This window comes from Vidua macroura, chromosome Z (genome assembly GCF_024509145.1).
Source record: "Vidua macroura isolate BioBank_ID:100142 chromosome Z, ASM2450914v1, whole genome shotgun sequence".
NCBI classification, from domain to species: Eukaryota; Metazoa; Chordata; class Aves; order Passeriformes; family Viduidae; genus Vidua; species Vidua macroura.
In genome coordinates, this window is record NC_071611.1 from 56,880,803 (window position 1) to 56,908,614 (window position 27,812).

Below are 27,812 nucleotides of genomic sequence, written 5' to 3' on the forward strand. Positions count from 1 at the left end.
TCCTGCAGCGTCCACACTCCCTTTGCTGCGGCGTCCGCCTTGTCGTTGCCGGTCTGGAAGAAGCCCTTGACTGGGTTGTGGCTGTTGACGTGGATGACAGACACGGTGCCCCGTCACGAGGAGAGCGCCTCCTCCAGCATTGAGGCCGCTGCTGACGTTGACACGCCTGGTCCTGACATGGCCAGGCAAAGCTTTGCCACAAATATAGAGTCTGTTACGATGTTGAGGTGTTCGTCTTGGAAGAGTCCGCATGCCAAGACCACTGCTGCTGCTTCCAGTTGTTGCACTGACAGTGTGGGGTCACTTGTTTTGACGCAATGCCATTGCTCTCCTTCCTGCCACACTGCCGCTGCAGTAGAAGTCGTGGAGGAAGCGTCTGTGAAGACCGTCGGTCCCGGCTGTGGTCGGTCCATGACCTTTGGCGGCATGTCTATATCGACGATGGTCAGCAGCTGAGTCCAAGGTGGCCTGGTGGCGTAGGAGATTTCTCCTCCGAAGCCGGTGAGGGCAAGGGCCAGGTGCTCCGATATTGAGGTCGACTCCGTGGTTGGCCGCTTGCGAAAGGGGAGGTGGATTCTTGTCGGCTCGGTTCCCAGGTGTCTCAGGGCGAGTCTCCTACCTTTCATGATGAGGTTGGCGACGCATTCAACTCCCGGGGAAAACGCACGAGTTGGTCTTCCGAGAACCACCCATTGGATCGGCCGGGACTTTTCGGAAGGTCCTTGGGCTAGTGCTCCCACTCCTCCCTTTTGTGTGAAGTGGACGTACAGATTGAGTGGCGCATCTGGGTCCCACCTGGCAAGCGTGCCAATAGACATCTGGTGCTCGATGAAGTCGAGGGAGCTCGCTGCTTGCGGCGTCAGCTCCTTGGGGTCCCAGGGGTGCTTTCCTTTCAGGAGGTCATATAGGGGTTCCATGACCTCGGGTGGAACCAGGATGACGTTGCGGAGCCACTGCAGAGAACCCCCAAGGCGCTGCACGTCATGGAGCGTCTTGATGTCTCGGCGGACCTTCACCTTGGGAGGCGTCACGTAGGAGTCCATGATCCCCACTCCCAGGAAGGTCACGCAGGGTCCTCTCTTGATCTTCGTGTTCGCGATCTCAAAGCCATTGGCCTGGAGAGTTTCCGTGATCGCGGTCACTAGGTGATCCACCTGGCTCGTCGACGGTGCAGCAACGAGGATGTCGTCCATGTATTGAACGATGGTCGCAGCGGGGTAGGACTGTCGGACTGGCGCCAGTGCTCTGTCCACGGTGATTTGGCATATGGTCGGGCTGTCCACGAGACCTTGCGGTAACACCTTCCATTGGAAGCGGAGGTTAGGTCGCTCGCCGTTCGGGAACACGATGGAAAAGGCGAACCGTTCCTTGTCCTCAGCGTGCAGGGGTATTGAAAAGAAGCAGTCCTTGATGTCCAGCACTGGGCATGGCTGCCCTTTGGGGTTTACCTGATTATATACCCGTTGTTGGTTTCCCTCGGGTCCGGTGATCCTCACCGGGAGGGCTTTTACTGCCCTTGAGGGAGTCCATTTTGCACAAGCTATCTTTATTCTAGCCCAGTCGGTAAACTGGGCTGGTTCGCATTGTGATTGCCTTTCGATGTGGCTCAAGGCTTTATTTGGTTTTGTTTCAAACCGCGTCAGCTCCGCTTTTTCCGTTTCTGAGTCCCCATCAGCATCCGTCAGCTCTCCCGAGCTGTCAGTGCTGACGGAGCTCGACTCAGAGCCGGAAGTCGAGTGCCAGCGCGTTTCCGGGTCCCGGTGCCTTTTCGTGCAGCTCCGGCCCCGTCCCTCCCCCTCCCTTCGGGGGTGGTGCCGTTCCCGCCCCCTGGGCTTGCCCTGCCGCCTGCAGGGGGAGGTCTCTCCCTTAGATGGTAGCAGCTCTGAGCATGGCTCCCGATTGGGCATGCGCTCTCGGCCGCCCCCCTCCTCCTCCTTTCCTCGCGAGAATCCGGGTATTCGGGGTCTTCCCGCAGGGAGCATGCGTGCCCCGCCCATCTTCTCGGTCATCGGCGCCATGTTTGGCGGGATAGGGCAGCGGTGGCGGCGCCGCTCGTCCCTCAGCGTCTCTGGCTTCCCTAGCCAGTTCCTCCCAAACGGACTGCGTGCGCTGTCGCGCCCCCGGCGCCGAGTCGCCGATCCGCGGTGAAGGGACGTACGGGGGGTCCGCGGGTTTTTCGGGAAGTCCCGCGGGGTGGGTTGGGCTCGGGCTCGGGGAGGGGGGGGACGCGCCCGATCCCCCCGGGTTCCCGCTCCCGGGTAGCTCGCTATCGGGGGCGGTCTGCGTTGCCGCTCCTACCCCCGGTTTGGGTGTAGCTAATAAACATGCGCTTGCCGCGCTCCATGTTTGTTGTTCCTCTAGCACTTTGCGCAGAGCTCGCTCGACTTCTCCCCAAGCCTTGAGGCTTTTTCCGCTGCCTGAGGTCTTTGTATCCTCGGCTAACGCGGCTGTACATTTCCCCCACACCTCCGGGTGTAGTATATCCACGGGACATTCAATCGTCCCGAGTTCAAGGAGTCTCGCAATAGCGAGGTAAAAATCCTTGAGCTTACACTTAATTCCCCACTGCTTATAAATCGAACTTACGACCTTCGCGATGGCCTCCATGTGGTTCGCTGGTCCGGGGACGTCTCCCCCGCCTAGAATCGGCTTGGCCGTTCTGGCCGCTGTCTCTTGTCCAGGAGATTCCCGCTACCCGAGGATTTCGGCACCATATGTCGCCTTCTGATGAGAAGGCTGGCGACCTGGTTCAAGACACAGCACGGCAACCCGGCCTCCCCCAGGTCACTCGGGCCACAGACATGCACAGACACCAATGTGGTGGATGGTCAAATGGCATTTATTATCTTATCTCATGGGGTTAAATAGTCAAGGGGGCTTCACTACGTCAGAAGGGGATGGTGGGTCTGGTTGGGGTTAGTAAGGAGTGGAAAACTACTGAGTTAGGAGGGGCTGCATGCTTTAGGGGTAATTGATTAACTATAGCAGGAAGAAGGGGGGAAGGGTCTAGCTTTCCGTCACATCCCGAGATCTTCCGTTCGCCTGTCCCTATCTACCACACCATTGTTTAAAGATCAGAAGACCAAAACAGACCCTTACATTCATCAGGTCAGCAGAAGGAAGCCAGGGAATTTTCCCCAATAGAAAATTCCCAAAAGCTTCCTCCTTAATGGTTTAATGTTAACCTTAATGGTTAACATCAAGGAAACCATTAAGAACAAACTTGAATAATTAAAATGTTATGACAAATAACACAGCATAATGAAAACCAATCAATTTTTCTCATTTTCATACCTCTTAACAAAACACGAACTGCCAGATGTTCACTGTTCTGTCCAAGCAGCAAGCGTAGCCCAGTTGTCAGGTGAAAGCCTTTTGTTAGTTCATAGATACATGGGTAGTATCTCAGATGCACATGCATTACAGCTGAATGGACTGAACTGCAGTTTTCACCACAAGCAGGAGAGCAGACCCAAAACCACTCAGCTAATGCACATAAATATCTTTGTCTCCATAGAGAAAAGTTTCATCAGGTCTTCAGAACAAGCCTTCATCAAAGCCAGGACAGCAACCACAGACTGGCAAAACATACCAGGTTATCTTTGCCTGAGCTGCTGCAGGGGCCAGCGGGACTACAGAGGTCAGCATAAGCTGCACGGCCCACTCTGAGCTCTGCTTACCAGCAAATCCCACATACAACTCTGAAGTCCCTGGACATCGCTCTGCCAAGCAGCCCTGCAGCTGTGGGAATGCCTGCAAAGCTAAAGCGGAAATATGGTCTTCCCACATGCCTAGTAGTTAAAAAGGAAAATGCAGAAGAAAAGGTTGCTCTGAATGAAAGATATTGAAAGATAATGAAAGAGATATAAGGAAGTCTGGTGCAGCTAACACCATTTTTACTAAGGTTCCCTCTGAGTATCAAATAGTATTAAAATTTCATAGAGATTTGCTACAAATTCCCAAACTTCAGTTTCACAGCTTCCCCCTCTTTAGCAAATTGACCGATCTGATCTCTTTTTATGACAAGGCTATGCACTTAGTAAGTGAGGGAAAGGCTGTGGATGTATCTACTTAGTCCTTAGTAAAGACTTTTACACCATTTCCCACACCATTCTCCAGGAGAAACTGGCTTCCCATGGTGTGGACAGGTGTATGCTTTGCTGGATTAAAGACTAGCTGGATGGTCAGGCCCAGAGGGTGATGGTGAATGGAGCTACATCCAGTTGGCAGATGGCCACTAGTGGTGCTCCCCAGGGCTCAAGTCTCTTTAACGATCTTTATTGATGACCTGGACATGTAGATTCAGTGTACCCTCAGCAACTTCACAGATCATAACAAGTTGGGTGTGGGTGCTGATCTGCTGGAAGGTAGTAAAGCGCTGCAAAAGGACCTGGACAGGCTAGATTGATCAACTGAAGCCAAATGGATGAGACTGAACAAGCTGAAATGCAGAGTCCTGCTCTGGGACTTGACAACCTAATTCGGGGCTACAGACTGGGGCAAGAGTGGCTGGAAAACTGCCCAGTGGAAAAGGATCTGAGAGTTTTGATTGACAATCAACAGGACATCAGCTAGTATATGCACAAGTGGCCAAGAAAGCCAATGGCATCCTGGCTTGTATCAGCAATAGTGCGGCCAGCAGGGCCAGGGCAGTTACCATCCCCCTGCACTTGGCACTGGTGAGGTCACACCTTGAGCCCTGTGTTGAGTTGCAGCCTCACAACAAGAAAAACATCGAGGTGCTGGGGCGAGTCCAGAGAACTCGGGTAACGGAGCTGGGGAAGGGTCTGGAACACAGACCTCTCCATACTCTCTATACAAATATCTCAAGGGAGGTTATAATGAGGTGGGGGTCAGGTTCTTCTTCCAAGCAGAAAGCGGCAGTACGAGAAGAAATGGCCTCAAGTTGCACTAGGGGAGGTTTAGACTGGATGGAAAATGTCTTCGTCAAAATGGTTATCATTCTCTGGAACAGGATGCCCAGGGAATTGGCTGAGTCCTCATCCCTGGAGGTATTTAAAATTTGTGTTGGTGTGTCACTTAAAGGCATGTTTTAGTGGTGCAATGTTAGGTGTGCAGATGGACTTGATGATCTGAAAGATGTTCTTCAATCTAAATTATTCCAGGATTTTTTTCTTATAAAAAATACAAAAGCATTAATAAATGCTAAAAAAGAGTAACTAAAAATTGATTCATAACTCAGATCAATATGTTAAAAAACATTTCTAGTGGCTTCCAGATTTTTCACCAAATGAATGCAGAGACATTGAAAATGCCTCACTGTATTTGAAAAGGATTAATTTAAAAATATCACTATTTTATATGGCCTAAGATTTGTTAAAAATCCTTCATTGAATATTGAAAATCTATTATACAAAATGTTTGAAATGACAGAGTAGAATAGTATGCATAATACTACAACAAAAATATGCCTGTCATCTAAGACTTCAAGGGCTTCTCATGGCTGCTTGGATTTTCACAGTAGTGAATAATTTACATTCTCCAAAACCAAAAGCAGAAGATTTTCCCTTCACAGCTAAGAGCTCTGACAGGTATAATTTAATCATACTACCCAGCCTGGCCTGTGACACACAGCAGAACAAATCTGACCATGTCCAGTACAGAAATGTTCATCATGACCAGCCAGGGTTCAGGCTGAATAATATTTCAGATGAAAAATACAATTCCCTAATGGAACTATTTCAAATATGAAGAAGAAAGGCATTGTAAGAGAGCATATAAATTTCACGGCTTCTTACTCCTTCAGATAAGCACCTTTTCTTTCAAGTAATGATGATCCAAGTAATTTAACAGTTAACATAAAAGTAATGTTCTTTGAATCAAAATTATGGCAAATATAACTTTCTTCATCCTCTGATATGGTCAGCAATGGCAACAGTAGTGCCTTTAGGAAATGTGAGTATAGCAAAACAGATGATAATAGCACAGATATTGTTACCGTAAAGCCACACAGCAGTTTCAACCTGATGGTTTCCATTTGCTCAATACATAAGTCAATTAAATTGATTTTACTGGAGTCAGGGAATATTAACAATTGTCATGTTAGAAGAATGGCATTGTGCTGATAACACCAATATGATGTGGCTGCACCTAGCAACTAAACACCATCTCACAACAGCTCACACTGTTATAACCTCTTCTAGTTTGTTCTTAGGGTTTCATAATTTAATCCAATTTTTGACTTTTCTCTCCTTCTTAAAGCAAAATACTGTGTCAATACAGTTCTCTGGAAACAACAAACTTTCAATTACTTCAAAGTCATCAGTGTATTTCTTAATCTCTGACTTTTATCATGATAAAAGACGTCTTCTATCAAAATATATCAATGAGAAAAGCAATTATTAAAAAAATTACTTGCAGCTTCTTAAATCTGAGAATCACCAGCCTGGATTTTACTTGAGAGACATCTCAAAAGGACAAAAAAGTGCATAATTTTCCCTTTTATCAGAAAAAATATCATTACAAGATGGGAGAGTTAAATGTTGGTAAAATACCTTCAGAACTTACTGGGATAGATTCCTTGGGACAGGTGAAGCACCAGATCACATTTGCAGTGTTCACCCTTGGAATAAAAGGGCATACCTCAAGTTTTCCCAGTCAGGAGATAAAAGGGAAGCAAAAACCCAGTCCACTGTGGAGATCTAGACACTGTGGTATTTGATAGAGCAGGGCTTAGTAAGACATCCAAAATTTTGCAGCAGAAAGGATTGTTGCTATTAACAAAGAATATTTGAAAAAGCACAAGGTTACATGTTTGTTCATTTTCAGAGCAAGATTCCCTAGTGCAGCTTCTACTGTGGTCATTTAGTGCAATAAAATTACCGACTAATTACCAGCAGATTTCTCTCATACATGCACTGAATCTTAAACAGAAGAAACCACATGTCTAAGAACACAAGTCAGAAACGCCATGGGCTTTGTGAAAGACATTGTATCTGTGAAAATCTTCCCTCTGATCACAAAACATGTAAGTTGTGGCTACCGAAATTTTGCCTAGAACTAACAGGGAATTTTTCTAAACTCAGCAATGTACCAGCTCCAGTTTGATCAGATTATCTGAATTTTATTAGCTTTTTGTGAATGCATATGGTCTTAGTGCAGTGCTACTGTTCTCTGAAGTTCAATGAGCAGTGACACAGGTTGTATTTCCTGCTAATACAGAGAAGAACTTCCTAAAATGCCAGTAAAATTTTTATAAAGTGCACATCTTAGTGAACCATTTTAACAATTGAAAAATTTAAGAAGAAAATAATAATCAGTAGCTGCTTCGATGAGAAACCAGCAAAATTGTTATTACCACCCACACATGGCATCTGTGATACCAGAGAATCCAAGAATTATATGTGCATCAGAAAGAAATCTTGCAGCACTTCAGCACCAAGACAAAATAATCATCCTGACTAATACATGTAGATTCTTGCATGTCAATCTATCATTGAAATTACTCTTGAATTGTTAACAAATCAGTCTTTCCAACAATATAGGTATCATCTTTGCTAAATAAACACCATATTTATATCTAACAGGGGAATTTTCATTCTACCTCTTCCAGGAGATTTAATGCATTCACATTATTAATGATTCATAAACTTTCCCTCAGATTTCACTCCTTCTGCTGCTGAAGATTCTTTTTTAAATTAGTTCTTCTGTGACAGATATCTGTGCGTCACTTTAGAGACATTTTTGCAGGGCACAGTCAGCATATTGGGAAAATATTTTAAATATTTAAGAGATTATTACAAATGCAACAAAGAACATCAGAGTGATAAATGAAGAAATACAGCATTGGAACCAAAGCCTATTTTTGCGTTATTAGAAAGAAACTCCAGTCCATGCATTCCTGATATTTTCAGATGTTCTAGACCCAGTTTTCTAAAACTTATTACATTTAAAACCTTTAGTTTTAAAAAGACTGGAATTCTTACATACTTGTGGTCTCAGCATCTTTAGACTACGGCTCTCCTGAGGAAGTGAGAAACTGAAAGATAAAACAAGCTCCCAGTTCTTTGCACAGTAGAGCAGAACTTCAGAAATTTAATTTAAGAACCTGCTCCACTCATCTGTTACATGGCCATGAGCAAGTCAGGTAGCTTCCATGCACCAATCCTTACTCTGGTGAGTTTAAAAGTTGAGAAAATGGAAACTATGTCAACAATACCAGCAGGAAGATAAATATGGGGCAAGCACTGCCCAAGGAAAGTATTAGTACCAAATGAACAACTGAATCCTCATGGAAGAGATTTTTAAAAAGCTCTAATAAAAAAAAAAAAAAACAACCCTTAAAAAAAAAAAAAAAATCCAACCTAGACATCACTCCTTTTTTTTAAGATCTGAGAACACAGGGGGTTAAGAGCAGGAACTCCCAGGGGAACTGTCTCTTTGGTTCCGGTCAGAGGGCAGTGCAGAGCTCCCCTGCCCAGCCATGGGCTGGGTGGGGGAGGGGAAGCCATGCGGCCTGGTCGAGGTAGGCCGAGGGGGCTGAAGGTCTGGAACCGGGCCGGCCTCATGCATTGAAGGGTGGAGAGAAACGGAGATGCCTTTGTTCCCCCCCACCTCAGAGGGAAAGAGACAGAGAGCTGGCGGCACCTGGAATTTGCAGGCAGAGGAGAAGGGGAACAGGGCGGGGAAGGAGCACAGCCGTGGGAATTGGAGTTCTGGGAAGAGATGTCAGCCGTCTGGGGAGTCCGAGACTTTTAACCCTTTCCTGAGAAATGAAGGCTTTATAAAATATTACTCCTCCTCAATTTGAAGTAGAAGAGAGACAGTCTGGGATCTGAAATGTTAGAAGAAGAAATATTTAGGTGGGAGGAGATGATGGAGTGGCTTTTGGCTGGACTTTTCTTGATAGCCATGGACTGAACCAATTTCTCCTGCACTTTTAGGGGGATGCAATGGTGAGCCAAGAGACCTCCTTCAGCGACTACCAACACAGGAGTGGCGTAAACAGGGAAGAGTTGAGGAGGGTGTGGTGATGCTCTCTGTCATCAGGAAGAAGATGATCTCTGTTCTTGAGACCCTTGGCCCCAGGGGAGGAAGAAAATGGGGGGGACTGTGGTCCCAAAATGAAAAGCTGAACTGTTGTTTCTTTTGGTCGTTGGCAAAGCATCCTTAAAAGAGCCCTATGAGCAGTCTGTCCATGCACGGTGGTGAGAGCACTGTGACATGGAAAGGAGAGTGTCACACTCGCAGATTTTCTCCGGGCAGTTGCCATGTGTGACATGGAAACACAGAAGGGTGGCAATTGTGTTTCCTGGGGGGGTCTATGGTGCAAGAGAGACTCCTCTCTCCCTTGATGGACTGAGTATTGATTATCTGAAAGGTGGCAACTTGATCAGGAATCCTGGGTGGTATCTCACTGTGGTTTATTGGAAATTGGGTGGGGGGAGGAGGAGTGTTTTGGAGGGTCTTCATCCTGGATTTAGTGTGTGTCTTCTATAGTAGAAGTAGCTTAATAAAGTTTTGGGTGTTTTTTTTTTTTTTTTTTTTTCCTTTACTTCTAAGCTTGGGCCTGCTCTGCTCTGTTCTGATCGCATCTCACAGCATTTATTTTGGGAAGGTGTATTTTCATGGGGGGCGCTGGCATTGCACCAGCATCAAACCATGAGAGGTTCCCTCCTTCCCACCTCCCCTGGTGAATTCCCCATGTGTCTGTCTCCCCACCTTCCACTCCCCTGAACATTCCCATTGGTGGATGGGTGATCACCCCCCATGTTTCCACCCCCGTTTATATTGTGCTGCACAGCCCAGTTGGGGGGCTTCTGTCGGTTGGTTCCTGAGTCCCCTTGGATCTCCAGGTGGATTTCCCTAGAGATCTCCTCAATAAACCTGGACTTTACCCCCAACTGGAGTCTACTCCTTACTTCCACCATTGTTGCGACTGTCTCACGCTGCAAGGCCAGAAGCCTTAGCCACCCTCCTGACCTCCGGAGACATGGGGGAGTGTCCCTCACCGTCCGCTGTGCCAGAGCAAGCCGGGAGTCCCCGAGTGGATACAAGGAGTGGCACAGCGACAATCAGAAAATTAAGGATACAAAATACCTGGTTTAAGCAGTAGTAGCTTCAACCTAGAAAAATAATACTGTAATTACCTCAAGTTAGGAAGTATACACCTGGAACCTTTTTATTCTTAAACCTTTATCCTGCTGTGTATGAATGAAAATGAAATTTAGCATTATCACAGAGAGATGTACTGGATTAAAGCATTAATATTTGAGCCCCCCACGGAAAGCTTTCTATCTGACTGTATTGTCAGAATGGAGTTAATATTCACCTACAAATCTGCAAGCAGCATCCCATAGCAGTACTCATGAGTTCTTTCTGTCTGGCTAGATTTTTAATGAAACAAAAATTTCCATGGATCTTCTTATCAGAGCCTGTTCTTCTGGTTCAGTGCAATGATTGATTAGCATCCCTCCACTCTTACTTGTAAGAGTACTAGCAATCAATGAAAGCAATTATGCTTATAATAGAGTACACAGAGAAACACAAGATTTGATGACCCTTTAAAATTTCAATTATCCCAGTTGCTAAATAATATTGCTAAAACACTCCATCTATATAATGATTTATACTGCTGACCAGTCCTACTGTGCTTAACCACTTTCTGCACTAATTAGACGGGACTACCTAGAGTTTCTGGCTTTTCACCCGTTTTTGGATAACAGAACATTGCTTTCACAGGTTTTTGGTGGGTAACAACCAGTAGCATTGTGCCTGTCACTGTGTTTTTATCAGAATGTTGTTTCATTTTTTAGCTATAAAGAGTACCATGAAAGCAATACTGATATTCCAATTGCACAAGATGTAAACACCATTTCTGGACAAGAAACACATTTTCAATCATCATTTAATTGTTAAGAAGTGGTTACACAGAAGGCAGCACTGAAATGTGTGTTCAGATGAAAAGACCTGTGTCTAAATTTATGGTGGATTTTGCCACATGGGTCTCAAAAGCATTTGATGCTTTCTATACATCATGAAGCTCTGAGAGGCACCTAGCAGAGGCACTTAATTTCATGCAGACAATGGATCTGTGCCTGAAATAACTAAAACTTTGGCTTCATTTGCCTACCCTCTTTCTCTCCAGCTCCTTCCCCATGCCTTGAATGCCCAGACAAGCTCCCAGATTGCTGAACAGATGAATCAGAATGGTTTTTAACTGGCAGCCTCAAGATTGCCATCTGAGATTATCAGGACTCTTTATATATATTTGAATACCACTTCTTTAATTCAAAGAAGGAATTGTCAGTTTCAGCATGCAGGGTACACACAAAGTGAATGTATTTATTAATTCCAATCTACATAGCGATGCGTGTTAATCAAATCAGAATTTCAAACTGTATACATTTGCATGTTCCTTCATGACCACCAAAAAAGGCATAAGAGTAGATTGTTTAAAGGTGCATTGTTGCTTGGAGTTAAAGAGTGAAAATACAGTGTTTTTGATGAGCAAACTAAGTATTATATACAGCACCGAGTTTACTAATTACTCATACTATCCATGCCTATCCTTTTATCAGCCAAATTTCACTAAATGATAATTGCAGAACTGGCACCTGAGAAGTTTAGAACTGATATTTCTCAAAGTGGTTTGTAGTGCCATGATGATTTCAGTTACTTGACACAACATTTGCCTTGCTCCAAAATAACCCTTAAAATGCACCTAAATGCTAAAACTGCAAGTAAGAAGTATTAGAAGAAAATGTGAGAAGTACTATCTGCCCAAGGTCTTCTCTGGTAACAAAAACAAGGGGCCAGGAATCCCACAAGTGGTTTGAAGGCAGAATTTCCTTTAGTCCATTAGCAGTCTGTGCAAATTCACTAGAACTTAGGATATTTTATTGTCTGCTTTTAGTTGCCCTTCATATAACTCTAAGTCAATCAAATCAGTGACTACACCATCAAAGTGCAGACTGGTTCTTTCAGGAATTATTTAAAAATAAATGAAAATAACATAATGTAGCATGCCTTTTGGTTGTCTCTGTCAATCACTTAGCAACAGAGTGACAGAGTGCTCCATACATACATGTCAACCTCTTGGAGTAGAAAGCATAGCAAAGATGTTTTCACGATGGCTAAATTTGTAAAGCAGGCTTTGCACCTACCACCTAGAAGTGTTTCAAAACCCAGGACCCCTCTGTGGCTTTCATTTTTGGTCTCTTCTGAGGGGGAAAGAGCAAACTGTGAGGGAGTACTGTTAGCTTGGTATGGGTTAAATGTCTCCATTTTCATCTACTTAAAATAGTATTTTATCAGCCCCCAAAAACAATGTTTTATATAATTTTTATACTAGCTACAAAATCTCAGAAACCATGAAAGCTTCTAGAGACTTATGAAATTCTGAGAAGGCACTTAATAAAAATTACTGTCTAATGGGTGTAGCAATGCATTTACTATTGGAGCTTAGAGCTGAAACACACATCAATTGCATTACAATCATGTGAGTCCAAAGCTGCTGTAGCAGAACTGTTACATGAAGAGCTATGAAGATACATTACAGCCTCTGGTATCTAAACCACTGTGAAAAAAAATTTCCTTAGGTCTCCTAGAACTTCACTAGAAAGATTCCCTATGTGCTGCAGACTCTCAGTCTACCTTAGTAAGACTGTCTACTATGGTTACAGAAGCTGCCATAAATAAATGAAAATTCCTTCGCTAATCATAGACCTGCTAGGAAATAGCAAGAAGCCTTCACATGATCTCACACCATCAAGCAGGGATTTGATTAATTGAGCACTTGACCTCTGATGAGTTGTTTCAGCAGCTCTTTTTGGAATATTGGAAAATTAAATAAAAGCATGCCATTCTGACTGTAAATTGGTATCTCCTTACAAAATAAGGTACTTTGATAATAAACAACAGATTTGGACAATGAAAACTACTGAAATTGCAGGCTCATTAAGAGGCCTGGAATTAATCACCACACTCAAAGTTGCAAAAGGCATGTAGATAAACATATCTTTTTGAAAACAGAACAAAAACCCCCAAAATCTCACACTAACTTTGATGACCACAAATGTTTCATTTTCCTCCAGATATGAGTAAGATCAACTATCGGAAGAATTTTGTAAAGTGAAACAGGACCTCAGTCAGTGTTGACCATTGGCAGCCTCAGAGACAGATGATTTCTGGGCATTCACTTAAGCCATCTGCATCTGTATTGTGCATCACAGACCACACAGGGAACATATCTCCCCATTTTAAAACCTTCTTTTTTAATTCAGAAAAAGAAAAATGACAAGTGATTTTGTTCATTTTTCCTCCTTTTCTACAGTTATAGTTTTGCTTGTTGTCTTTGGTAACATATGTAAAAAACAGACTGAAAAAAATCAGAAATTAATTTAAAGTATGTTTTGAGCTAGGAAAGCTGTATTTTTCCTGATATAGTCCCTAGGTGGACTCATTTCGTCTTCATGAAAAAAGAAAGTTAAAAACCCACATGTATTACATTCAGTCAGAAATTCTGCTACCTTGTATCATAATTTCCTAACAGGATTACAAGGCTCTCAACATCAGTGCTATTATGAGCTCATATAAGGTTACAGCAGATACCCATTGCATTTCCCACTGTTCAGGAAATTCACGCAGAAGGCTGAACTGTGCAGAGCACAGACCAGCTCTGGCCAGAAGAGAAGCAGATGCTGGGGAGCTGGGAACAGAAAGCAGCTCCAAGAGCGGTCAGGCAGCTTCACAAGCCTCATGCTCTTCATCTCAATGGAGAGACTACGAGTGAAGAACAACACAGAAAGAGCACTGTAAGAGGAAAAATACTTGTGTACTGCTTTGAAATCTAATCTAGGCACATTGATTGAAAGAGAGAGCAACTCAGTTTCTATTTTCTATGTGTACTTGCTGTCCTAAAAATTTTGGAAAGATTGTAGACTCTTTGACTCTAGTATGAGATGAGTATGGTTCCTTTCTTTTTTTTTTTTTTTTTTTTTTTTTTTTTTTTTTTTTTTTGTAAATGTGCAGGAACAGGAAACTATTTGGTTAGAGAATGCAATGAAACCTCAACAACTCACTACATTTGTTTTTTTTGGAATTTACAGTAACATACTCTTTTTTGTGTGCGCTGCAGTTAAAAACACAAACTGAGACAGGAGCACAAATTTACGTCTACTTATTCCATCTTTTTTACTTAGTTCACAGTAGTGCTGGAATCATAACTGTAAGACTTTATGGCAGCTTCACTTGTCACGACCCAACAGTGAGTGAGATCCAGATGAAATCTAGGTTACCACAATGGGCTCTTCTTTCCCCTTCCAAATCCAAGTCTTCACAAACTACTGACTGCTGCATTAACCTATGTTCATACTTCTTCTGACATGACTTCACAAGACAACAGGCAGGAAAAGGGAAAGAGGAAGAACTGGTTAAAAATATTCCGTACACCAAATTGCTGACATTTTTAAAAACTATTTTATGACTCTATGAGATTATATGCTTCTATAATTAGAAATTCAGAAACATTTAATCTTAACCTAAATGATGCATTTATTCAAATGTGGCTATTCTCAATTGTTCTTTCAGCTTATGTGATGCACATCTTTGATTCCAGTGGAAAAAAGGCACTTGACATCATGAGGGCAAATGTAGCATAGGGAAATATAAGGAAATTAGTATTCTAAAATGGCTCTTAGATGCACACACCATTACACCATATAATTCAGACAATTTCACATATTATTATACCTTACTTGATTCTATCTTTGAGACACAGTGACCTTTCAATATGTCATTTAAGTTAGCAAATAATGGGAACTTTGATAGTATTTACTGAGAGACACAAACAGATAGACACACCTCTCAGAGCTCAGCCTGCCCACTCATGTAAGATCCTATCACGCCAGTTCAGTGAACTTATTCTTAGACAGATGAAACATTTGAATTGTATCATGAGAGTAGTATTGAAGTCATATAAATGAAACCGCATTCATAGTCTACTTTATTTTTCCTAATTGACTTCATATCTTCTGATGTCTGGTGATTTTTAGGTCAGTCTACTGAAGAAAGAGCCGACGGCCTAAAGGACAAAAATTTCCTACTGCACATGAATTGAGGAGAACTCATTCTCATGCAAGTAGGAAGATATCTGCACCAACTGAAGTAGAATAAAAAAAAACATAGCACAAATGTGGAGTTATTAATATTTCCTTTTCTGCTGGCTTAAGTGAAATCTTGTTTCATGCTAGAAGGAGGCTGTGTTATGTGAAAACAAAGTCATCACCTTCTGAATGCTGCTCTGTCCCCAAGGGTTGTGCAAGAAAATAGAAGACAAAACTTCAGCAACATTGTTGGGTATATTGCATTAAAATTCCTGTTTATCCAACATAGAATACTTTATTTATTATATCACTGAATCCTTCAGTTTCATAAAGCTTTTCAATTTAACAAAGTAACTCCTGACTGATGAAGAACCTTTTACAGGGAATGCTGCACAGTGAACTAGAATACAAATAACCATTAGGCGTGAGCTCCTCAAAGGGAGAGTGGGAATAAGCCTTAGAGGAGACAACATCCAAGTTCCTCTGCCTGAAGTTGCTCAAGTATACTGTTCCCTCACACTTCTACCCCTCCCCACTTTTACTCATTTTAATATTCTCTGAATATGAATGCACTTGTCAACTTTTAAAGAGATGTTAACTGTAATTACTGATGGTACTGGAAGGTGTATTGAACTCCTCTGAAACAAACTAATTAAGAACAATTCCACTGACTAGAAAGCATAAACTTTCCCCATCCATTATTACTGCTCTCCTCCTTTAATTAGAAAACCCATAAATGACTGAAGAGGACATATGTCAGTGGAACCACAATTTACTTTTTGGAGGATTGCAAGCCAGCAGGAAGACTGTAATGAGTGTAAGAAGGGAAAAGAAGTAAAATTATATTGTGCCATGTGTAGCAGTTACTCAGTTATTCCAGAAAGATGAACAACTGAATTCTTATCTCAGTGTCATGAAATCTGATGTCCAGACTTTACATTCATGTCCAAGCACCTTTTTCACACTATTAATCAAAACACTGTAAGGCACATATGGAAATTAAGGACAATCTTCTACTCCACATTACAGAGATTATATGCACTGCTAAGAATCTTACTGCTAAAATGCTTGCAGAAGCCTCCTTATATTCTACTAAATTTTACAGTATCACTGAGGAGTTATCTGAGATGCTTGGTAAAGAAGTGTGGCTTTGCAATCCAAGGCACTCATTGCTGGCAAAGAAAGAATATTCAAAGCAGCAGCTACCCTGAAAGAAAAGGATGTTTCACTGTTACATGTCTTTAGGACCTGCCACAACAGAGATATTTTTGCAGGGGTATGACAAGAAAGGTCTCTAAAACCACACCAGACAAAATAAACATTGAAAGGTTTGAATACACAATATCCTGAAACAGGAAGACTGTTCTAGATGAAAGCAGCTGACAATCATCCACGCTTGAACAACCACCTTCCAAACCAGCCAACATTCCTGTCCATGGAGTCTCATAAAAATACTGAGTTTACTACTTGTTCTTGAGAATACTACTCCTAAAAGATAGTAACCATAAACAGAAGGTTTCCAAGTACAAGGAATTAGAAAAAAGCCAAAACTTCCAAACCACATCATGTATATATTCAACACAGCAAATTGGCCTTACCTGCAGCAGAAAGCAGGTCAAGTTACTAATTAGCATCAGCTAACTAGAATGTTCTTAAGGTAAATACATTGGACTAAAAATAAAATCAACATGCCAAAATAATCAATAGTGACTATTGAGGCCATAAAACAGATGACATAATTAAACACCTGAGTTATACTCCTAAAAAAGAGTCTATCACATTACTGAGAGGTGTGCTCAGGTAGCTTGGGTATGGGAAGCAAAAGGAAGAACAGGACCTTCTGTTTCACTCAAGGTTAACATATATGACCAATTCACTATGTGGAAGAAAGCTGAAGCCAGCGTAAAGATTTTCTGTTCAGCTGAAACTATGCAGGGTAGAAATTACAAGAGTAGCTATAAATCTTTCATCCTCAACCAACACATACCAAGACATTTAGTAAAATTATGTTATTTAGTAATCTCCAACCTGATAAATTGCAACAGATTTCAGTATTACCAATTTCCCCTGTCTGAATATTTTTGCTTCTCACTTAAATAGAGGAAATAAAAAAAAAGCTTACTAGCACTCTGTTCCTTCATTGTGAAGCAGTACTTTCAGATTTCAGACTATTTATAGAATTGAGGGGAAAAAAAAAAAAAACACCTGTTTAGAATTTATCAAGATCATGTAACTTAAAACGAATACCATATTCTTATATGGATGTATTGGTAATTGGTTTCCTAGTCTCACAGTTAGTTACTCAGAGTTCCTTTTTCTTTAATACATATAGTTTTATGGCAATATATAGATATATAGGCAGAAAATATGTATGTAAAAAATAGGAGTTTTAGTGTACCAAGTTCATGCATAAAATTACAAAGCTTAAATCAATTTCCCTTTCTCATAGAATTTCTTCAGAGAAACGAATAGAAAATACCTTTACCTATTTGACACAAACCTGCTTGATAAATTGCTGGGCAATACAGGCAATTATTAATTCCTATTATATATGAAAATGACTGCTGCTGCTGCTGCTGTGAAAAAAGTAAATGGTAAGTGGTAATGGGACATTTCTTTCATAATTTCTACTTGATGGCCTCTTTAAGATGGCAAACATCTTACTTGTTCTATTAAATCTATTAATGATGTGAATTACATGAGATACTTGTTGACATACATCATGTTTCTACGCCTGAACGAAAGCATGGCTGATAGTACAGCTGTGAAGAAATAAATTTGTTGAGAATATGACTTTGTATTAGAATATGTTTATGGGTTTAATTAGAAAACCATAATTTATTCTCAAACTGTCAAGCTCATCTGCAGCCCCACAAGGTTCTTCAATGGCTATAAGTCTGCTCACAAAGTCAGAGAATGGAAGTACCTTCCAGTTTTGGGACAAAAAACAACCCAAAGAGGTAAAAATTTCATCTTCTAAAAGATCTTCACATCAGGAAGAAAAGCCTGAGATGGCCTGAATTCTTTGATCTCCAAAAAGTAACAACACAGAACACATGTGAAGGTGAAAAAAAGATAACTGAGCATGCAAAATGTTGGTCACTTTGATGAAATCAAATTTCCAGATGTTCATGTGACAACCAGTGATTAAGAGCATACTTTCTTTAGGAATACATATGGCTAGAGCTGCTAAATCAGTTCTGGCCACAGGTTCAAAATCAGCAATTCACTTCCATCTTTTCCTGCTGCCATAATGCCAGCCCTCATGAGAATGAATTTACATGAAGAACAGTTTGGCTCTAGTGATGGACTTTGGTGCAGTGTTAATGGCTCTCACATGAAAAAGCTTCTGCTAGAGAATGAACGTTAACCACTTCATGATTTACAAGAGTAATATATGAAAATGGTTAATCATTATGGGTTCTAAAGTTCCAAGAGGTTTTCTTCTGGTGCAGACAAAAAAAAAAAAAAAAAAAAACCCACATAATGACATGATGTAAATAAATGGAATTTACTTCCATCTTCCAGTTATTTTGATAGAATCATGAGAGCTTGAGACAAAAAACATTAGTTTAAATAATAAACCAGAGAAACTCATAGAAGCTAAATCTAAGGCAAGATGAAGACTGACAGACACATAAAAGGAGATATTAATGAAGTCTACTGGTTTAATTTTCTTCAGAATTAACATAGAAATATATGATTCTTTTTAAGAACTAAATACATTTTATTTAGATAAAGATGTACAATCAGAAAAGTATGATTCTCTACTGTTCCTGAGAAACTAAAAAGGGACAATAGTAACAGTTATTTTAATTTCGTAACTTCGGTCTACAGCAATTAAATCAGCTTGTGTATTAGCAGTATAATGAATCAGTACATTGATTTTAACTAGCCTGCAAATCATTGGTTCTGAACTAATTCAGTTTCTATCTTCTACAGTTCTTCACTGCTGTGGTAGATGATCAAGCAGTTCAGAGTTTGGCATAGTCTTTCAGGATCATTTCCAGTTTCTGGCTCAGCATGATGTTCCCCTTCACTTTTAGTTTACCAGAAAAGAATGCCTGAAAAAACAAGCGGGGTGGGGGGGAAACATGTATTCAACTGTTTACTCAGAAACCAAAGAGCTGCCAGAACAAAAAAAAAAGAAGCCAAATAATGGTTGTTTAGCAGTCAGGAGAAAGCCTTCAGTGCACAATGCTTAATGGTTATCAGTAATTTTAAAAAACTATTCAATTCTAATACCATCCCGAACCAATTTTTTTTATCTATAGTGCAGACAAGGCCAACTCTGTCACTTATTAAAAAATTAAATAAAATAAATACAAAGCAACTTCAGTGGCCTCTGTTCCCTTTCCATATATATAGCACAGCGCATTTCTCCACCTGTAAGACAAATGCCTTCACAGAACCTGATGGCAAAACTTCAGCAGGGCACAAAAAATAAAGCTCCAAGCATCATCCACTCACACTACAAATACCCATATATCATTATAAGAAATGAAAAAACTGAATGAAAAGGCTATATAATGAAAATTAAAGACCTAATAAAAATGTAAGCTACACACTCATATTTGTAACAAATATAAACATAAACTTGCACAATGTATTACACACATATGTCAAAGAAATGCAATGGCTTTATACATAGCACATTATATCAAACAGGATATAAGCAAGATTTTGTTTCATTTGCAAAGTCATAAATCAATCAGTATTTTTCACTTCAGTGCTGGTGTATTACATTTTTATTCTCCCTACTTCAAAGAGCTGTATACCCTGTTTCAATCTAGTTTGCATTTTTTTAAAACTAGTTTTGCTTTGCTATGGCTTTGCAGTTTGAAAACCCTTTGAAAGTTCCTTAAATGTTCTTTTGCATAGTTCCATTAGCTTGAAATACATTCAAATAAAGAATAGAGAGAGCCAGCACAAAAGAATTTGAATACATGCTTTGAGCTTCTTCAGATGGAAAACTTCACAGAAACTCAAAGGAAATACTAATGCCTAAACATAGATGGTGTTCCTGAATTGCAGTCACTGTTCTTTAGCATTCTGATAATTACACATCAACATCTTGTTTGTTTTATGCCTGCTGTATACGGAGAGTCACAAAGGATTTTATCATGTGGTATGTAAGACTTATAGAAAACATTCACCGTGATCATTAGTCTCCAATTTACAATCAAAGTCTCCAACAACTTCTGTTTGGGATCAAAGAAAAGAAACTGTTTGATATACAATGAGCTTAATTAAAGTTTTCATTTGCTCAAGCTTTAATCTGTAAGCTGGCATTTTAAATTTGTGACAGTTTAATTTACTTTTACACAAGGCATTTTTATTAGCAAAATTAGTAGTTTTAAGCTGTTGATTACTTCAAGAAGCTAAAAGTGCAGACCCACATTATAGACCTTCCTTAAATCTTTATTTCCCTGAAAAACATCCTGGTTTAGGTGAATTTTGACCATCTACATGCATGCATTGTCTTGACATTTCTCTGTGCTGCACTACTAGCAATAAATCAGACCACTGCAACAAACATCAACTTCCTGCAACACGATAATCAAAACAGCCTGAATGATCAAACTGACAAACCTAAGCTTGCAAATTCTATAGTGTGAAATACCAGGAAGCAACAAACAAACTCCTAAATTTGCACTGCCAGGCTTTACGTCACAGAATCACAGTATACTCTATGTTGGAAGGGACCCAGAAAGATAATCTAGTCCAACTCTAAAGTGAATGACCCATACAGGTATTGAACCCACAACCTTGGTGCTATCAGGGCCCTGCTTTAACCCTTTGTCGTTATCTTTGTCTTAAGATAATAAAGATGGCACAAATGCCCCCTCACGCTTTCTGACTAATTCATGTTAAGATACTGATGTGCTTATACCTCATCTGACTCTGGTCTCCACTGTCAAAACATCCCAGGGTTTAGGATTTCAGAACGCAAACAGTCATGAACCACAACTTGATGTAAGGCAAATAATATGTCTACATACAAGACAATATGTCTGTGACACTCAGGCTTTACCTTTTGGGGGTTGATCTTTTGTTGTATCACATCCATGAAATCCTCGTCCGAGAGAGTGAAGGTAGTATCAGCAGAATTTCTGGCAGGTCCTTGATACACTGCTCCAGAGCCATTCTTTAAGTCAATTGCTGAGAAGCAAGAGCAAAGACAGTTTAATTTCAAAATAAAGATAAAATTTTCAGGCTTAAGAACAGTGCTTTCCTTACCTATTATTATAAAGCATCCAGTCTAAACTATCAGCTATCAGCTACTTAGAAAACAAATGAAGTATAATTCTTCTTCATCAATGAAAGAAAATAAAAAATTATTCCTGTACAGAAGGTGAGGGTGTTTACAGCAAGGACTTAAAAATTCTTGCAGCTATGGTAAAATCTATTTTCGAATGACACTGAAGATGCACAAAGTATTAATTAGTTCACTTACTGCAAAAATGTTCAAGTTAGTAATAAAGCTCTGAAGTTCAAAACCAGCATCCTGTAGTCAGACAAGGCAAATGTAGTGGTGTTCAAACATACTGCCGCATTTTCCCAGGTCTGTGCCCCAGGCAACACAATATAGCCTAATCTGCTTCAAGCAAGGAGTGTTTAAAGCCTTGCCAATTATCTGTCTTTCTCTCCTGGAAAGACAAAAATTCCTCCAAGTGTCTGTAGCTTCAGAGTGCTCTTTTCCCACACCAAATGACCTGCCAAAATAATCTACTACAAAGCTAACACTATCAGGTATTATGTCATTTGTTTAGAAGAGTATTTTGACAGGATGTGCTCTGCTGAGTAATTCTCAGATTTAGCGAATTCCCATCTTTCCTTTATACCTTTGCCTCTTGATCCATCACATCCCCATTCCACACATTATCCATGTGGATATTCCCGTAACGACATGGCATCTCTAGTCACAGAATCATGGTTGACGGTTGCTCTTCACGGACAAATTTTAAGACCCTTGCCTAACCATGGAGCTTTATTTCTGCATAAGCTATCTAATGTGCAACTTTTTTGCAAATAATTCTTTGACAGGGTAAGGGGAACTGTAGAGACTGGGAGTAGTTTTAGTCTATTTAAATCTTTCCTTTTCTGAAATCTGCTTTAAGTAATATTTATACAGTTACAACATAACTAGAAGGGAACTTAAGTATACAACATTGCTCAGTGAGAAGTGACATATTGGATTATTATTTTCCAGTTGATTTTACGGTAAATTATAAATCGTGGAACAGATTTAATGCATATCACTAACTTCAAGCAATATGGGAAGAAATTAAAAAAGGTTACTGAGCACCAGATGAATTATCTGCACATTTGTGTTTGTGGATAGAGGTTGTGCAACAACATCCTTGTGACCCGAAACAGCTACTATATGGTCTAACATACCTGAGCCTTTAACATTACTCCTGTAGGTTATGCAGGCACAGACTATTCTTACAAAAACAAAAATAAAAAAAATCACCTACTGAATCATGAAATGCAAGTCACACACACCAACCAAAGTCTGAGAGTGGATACCAGCTTTCAGATTAAGTTAACCAGGCCTAACTGTCCATGTGCTTTTAAAATGCACCTCTACCCAAATGCTGCTTATGTTAGGCCCCATACCAGTGTAGCCAAACTGCTCCCTTTGAGATAAATAGCAAGGTCAGCAAGCACAACAGATTAATTCACAAAACACAGACACGGTGTCTAGGATCCCTGCAGTTCCTAACTGTTTTGAATTACTTCTGGACCTTAGGAATCCCTTTTTGTATTTCATTCTGCTGGCATTAATCTTTTTCCCTGTCCCTACCATTCCTACACTGCTCCAGAAGGGACCCAGATACCGTCTGGGTATCTGACATACCGTCTCCCAAGACACAACTTCTCCTTCTTCACTAAGTACTGGCTGAAAATAAATTTTTATATACTTTACTGATAATACTGATCCATCAGTCTCACCAGTGCCAGGTTCAGATGACAAAAACAAATAGGTGTAATGACTCAAAAATACTCACAAACCCTAAGTTTTATTTTGAATACAGTACATAATTAACAATTGTTACATTGTTGTACATTAAGATATTACTTAACATTATTACATTCCTTGTCCTCCTTTTCCATTTCCTAACCAAATCCCAAGACCATCTTTTACCATCAATATCTACAATTAATACTAACCTCTCAAAGCACAACCATTCCTTTAACATTGCATAATCACAGCACCCATAATCAAGGTAAATCTTTCATGTTTACAGAATCACGGAATTATTAAGGTTGGGAAAGAGTCACTACCTTAACAACTAGACCCACTGCCTTAACAACTAAATGCCACATACAGCAGTTTCTTGAACACTTTCAGGGATGGTGACTCTACCCTCTCTGTGAAGAAATTTCTCCTGATGTTCAACATGAACCTCCTGTGCTGCAGCTTCAGAATATTTCTTCTTGTCCTGTCATTGGTTGTCCTTTCCTAGAAGCAGCAGGAGAAGCCACTCCCCACCTGGCTACAGCCTCCTTTCCAGCAGTTACACAGAGCAGCAAGGTCTCCCCTGAGCCTCCTTTTCTCCAGGCTAAGCACGCCCAGCTCCCTCAGCTGCTTCTCACAGGACTTGTGCTCCAGACCCTTCCCCAGCTCCACTGTCCTTCTCTCGCTTCACCACCTCAAAGTCTCTCTGTTTGTGAGGGGTCCAGAACTAGACACAGCACTTGAGGTGTGACCTCACCAGTGCCAAGTACAGGGGGACAGTCACTGCCCTGGTCCTGCTGGACACACTATTGCTGATACAGGTCAGGATGCCACTGGCCTTCTGGGCCACCTGCACATACACTGGCTCATGTTCAGCCAGTTGTCATCTAAAACCTTCAGATACTTTTCCACTGGGCAGCTTGCAGCTTTCCAGCCACTCTTCCCAGCCTGTGGCACTGCCTGGGGTTGTTGCGACCCAGTGACAGCACCTGGCACTTGACCTTGCTGAACCTCATCCAATAGGCCTTGGCCCATTGATCCAGCCTGCACAGATCTCTTTGCAGAGCTTTCTTACCTTCCAGCAGATCAACACTTGCACCCAAACTGGTGTCATCTGTGAACAGACTGAGGGAACACTCAATCCCCTCATCCAGACCAATATGATATCAAAGATATTAAACAAGATTGGCCCCAATACTGAGCCTTGGGGAGCACCACTTGTGACTGGCTCCACCATTCCCCAGGCCCAGCCATCCCAGCCAGTTTTTTACGCAGCAAAGATTATGACTGTCCAAGCTGTGGACCGCAAACTTTCCCAAGAGAATCCTGTGGGAGATAGTGCCAAAAGCTTTGCTGAGGTGAGTCACCTGGTCATAAAAGGAGACCAGGTTGGTCAGGCAGGACCTGCCTTTTCTACACCCGTGCTGGCTTTGATCCTGGCCCCTTGGTTCCCAGATGTGCTGAGTGATAGTAATCACAATGGTATGCTCCATAACCTTGCTGGATACCGAGCTCAAGTTGGTCACATCAAATCCTTAATCCCACCTCAAGTTAATCCTTACTAGTTACTAGAAATTTTAAGTCAAAACAAAAAAAAAACAAAAACAAAACAAAACAAAACAAACAAACAAAAAAAAAAACCAAAAAGAACCCCAAAACAAACAAAACAAAACAAACAAACAAACAAAACCAAAAAAAAAGCACTGATCTAGTGACACATTCTTTTCCCAAAAATGTCAAATATCAAAAAGGTTATTTCCACTTCCTCTAAAGTAATTTTAAATAACATTAAGATTTTTGATAAGGATGAAAAAAAACCATAAACAGCCACAAAAGCAAAGCACTCTTGTTACAGAAAAACTGTCTTTTCTAGAAAAACATGAAGAACATTCTATTGTTACTTGATCCATCCCTTTTCATAGGCTTCATCATAAATGAGTTGACCTTTCTGATGCAAGTAGTTAAAAAAAAAAAAAAAAAAGTGCCATTGTGGAGAGTGACTCAAAATATACCACATATTAGTATTTAGAGAAGAGAAGTAACTCCCCACCTTATAAAGAATGAAAAAAATACCATAAAAACTTGTTCATTCAGTTTTTTTGCAGGGCAGAAAAACAAACAGAAGGATTAGAAATATACACAATCCACTTTCTTCCCTCCTAATCTACACCTAGGCTAGAATACTGAAAAGACAATTGAGACTAAACTAGAGCACTAGCTCATGGACAAATAAACCAGCAAGAAAGAAATAAGCTGAATGCCAGAACAGGTTTCAAGAATTGGAGCAGAAAAATCCTAGCTTTCCAATGACCAGAAAGAGTGCCCTCTTGTTTGCCCTCTAGAATATATTCTAATATGCATCTGGCAGAAAAGTAAAATCAAGAAGTTCAAGTGAATGAAATGTTAGTTTTCCTTCAAATTTTTACTTTTATTTTGATACGTAGGTGTTGTATTACAATAATTAAAAATCTATTAATTATTATCATCGAAAAGATGCTGTTGTCAGAGATAAAATAAAAACAGGAGAAAATTCAGATATATAAGTTAAAACACTAGATAAAATACTAGATATTGACATTTTATAGCAGGTTGCCAAAAACGTAAAAACATAATATTTGGGGTAGGGATTTTATTTTGACTTTGAAGAGTGCCTTACCCTTTCTAGGAGAAAAATATTAATGGTGAGACTTTTTTTTTGTTTGGTTTGGGTTTTATTCTGCTTTACAGTGGGTAAGTAAGGGCAATACAAGACTCAACCACTAATCAAATAAAAACAAGTATTACCCACTCTTCATTGCCTGAAGTTATATTGCATCATAAATTATTGAGCAATGTCACTGTAATTTTTCAGCTGTTCACAACCAGCTACGTGTAACAGTTTCTTCCCACTACTCATATCAAAGTTTTATTCTTCTGAGAACTGGAAAGGAACAGAAACATCTCCTGCCTTCAGCACTAAATTCAGAAACATGAAGAAAAGCAACAGATGGCCTAAAAGAAGATAGATAATTAATTAATTAACATCAAGTCACAGCTTAAAACAAAAAACTCAGCCAAAATAATATTCTTCCTCACATACAAGTTGTTTCAGTGATAACTTGGCAAGAATTTTGACCATACAGTGAAATAATATGTAATATTTAGCTACATGAACCAAGATGCAAATTAATTTTAATGTCATATTTTCCTTTTTTGCTTTCTTGTAGCTATATACATCATGGGATTCATCCTCCAATGTAGCAGTCAGAGGCCCTGCAAGGCCTCCATGCGGTCACTAGCCTAAGATAAGAAATGCAGAGTGATGATGAGTGGAACAGAGCTGCCCCTCTTCCGCACATCAGACCCCTGTTATTTCTCTGTAAGGCTATAGGTTGTATGCTCCTCAACCTCAGCCATAGGACAAATCCTGATCCCTCAATAGCCTATACAAACCCATACCATTGCCCAGTTCAGCGGAAGATCTGTCACTGGAACCCTTTGCAGAAGCTGCCAATAAAGACATCTCTGCAGAACTCCATACAGCCTTCACCTCTCTCCATCCCTGCATCTGCCGAGGCACTTTGTGAGCACAGAGCTGAAATCACTGAGAGCTGAACTCACTAGAGCTGAAATCACTCCACAAGTGCTCGCTAAAGTAGCCAGCGGCTCAGAGCTTGCCGGGGGGCCCAGACAGGCTGCGCCTCATCAGCACAGTGCTATCCGGGACACCTATGGCGGTTGCTGCCCCGGGGGCCAGATGGACCCCTGGGACCCCAAAGCCGTAATACTCCAAAATGGCAATTTTACTTAGAAAAGACAGAAAGATAATTCAGAATGGATATAATCTAGCAGCATAACATTCACAAAAATGGTTGAAAATTCCTGTACACAGAAAATCAACTAATGACCACCAGGCCTAATTTAAATGTACAGTAAAAAAGTGCAATTCTACTAACTGAGTTGAGTAACATTAAAATCTGAAGCACCTTTGACAACCAGTCAAAATAGTGACACAGAAATAAATTCAAGCTATAGCAAAGGTAACATCATACTGTCACCTTCTGTTTTTAAAGTAAAAAATCAATTTGTCAAAAGCTAAAATTTCTAATTGTGTAGAGAAGCTTACCTTACATTAATAACTCAAAAAGTCAAGCATTCAAGTAAGCAAATGGCATTGTCCATATTATATATTCTGAACTGATTGTCACTGCTCATCTGCATTACAAAAGTCTTGCTGATGACCATACAGAGATCTTGTAAAAATCACATGAAGTCAGAAATCTTTTGGATTATTGAGAATATCCTAACTGCAAGAAAGCTGTCTTCCTTTGAATGTAAGTTCACAAGCTACCATCTTCTTCAGCACTTGCTGGTAAATGACTTATACCAGCATCTGGTAGAAGAGACACTTGAATACTGAAGAATAATATAACATATGGAAACACGCAAAAATAATTAAGTTGGCAACTGCTTATAAATCTCAAGTATTTGCCTCTGGAAGGTCTTTTGCTTTATGTTTGTTTGGGTATATGCTTTTTAATGGCAGGAAAGTGTTTTCAAATATTCCCCAAATAAAAATTTCATCATGCAGATACATATATAGGTTGCCATTAAAAATGTGCCATTGGAGTTAAAGAGACATCAACAATATAGGCTCTTGATCCATGTAGGGACAAACAGTGAAGGCTGACACTACAGTTGTCATAACTCCTAAAATTCTGCTAGTGAGTTTTCGTAACTATTTGCATAATGACAATATGAAATTTTAATGTTTAGATGATTTGTAACAGTTTAACTATTTT

At 40.5% G+C, this 27,812-nt stretch overlaps 1 protein-coding gene across 1 annotated transcript in view; it reads right to left on the reverse strand.

Moving 5' to 3' along the window:
- Positions 1-18,713: 18,713 nt before the first annotated feature.
- The window catches only part of HSD17B4 (hydroxysteroid 17-beta dehydrogenase 4), a 61,719-nt gene continuing 52,620 nt past the window's right edge, over positions 18,714-27,812 (reverse strand). Inside the window, exons 23-24 of the mRNA XM_054003777.1 lie at positions 21,100-21,227; positions 18,714-19,129 (exon numbers count right to left, since the gene is read on the reverse strand). Coding sequence (XP_053859752.1) covers positions 19,040-19,129; positions 21,100-21,227 — 218 coding nt within the window. The 3' untranslated portion in view covers positions 18,714-19,039. The remainder of the gene's footprint in view (positions 19,130-21,099; positions 21,228-27,812) is intronic.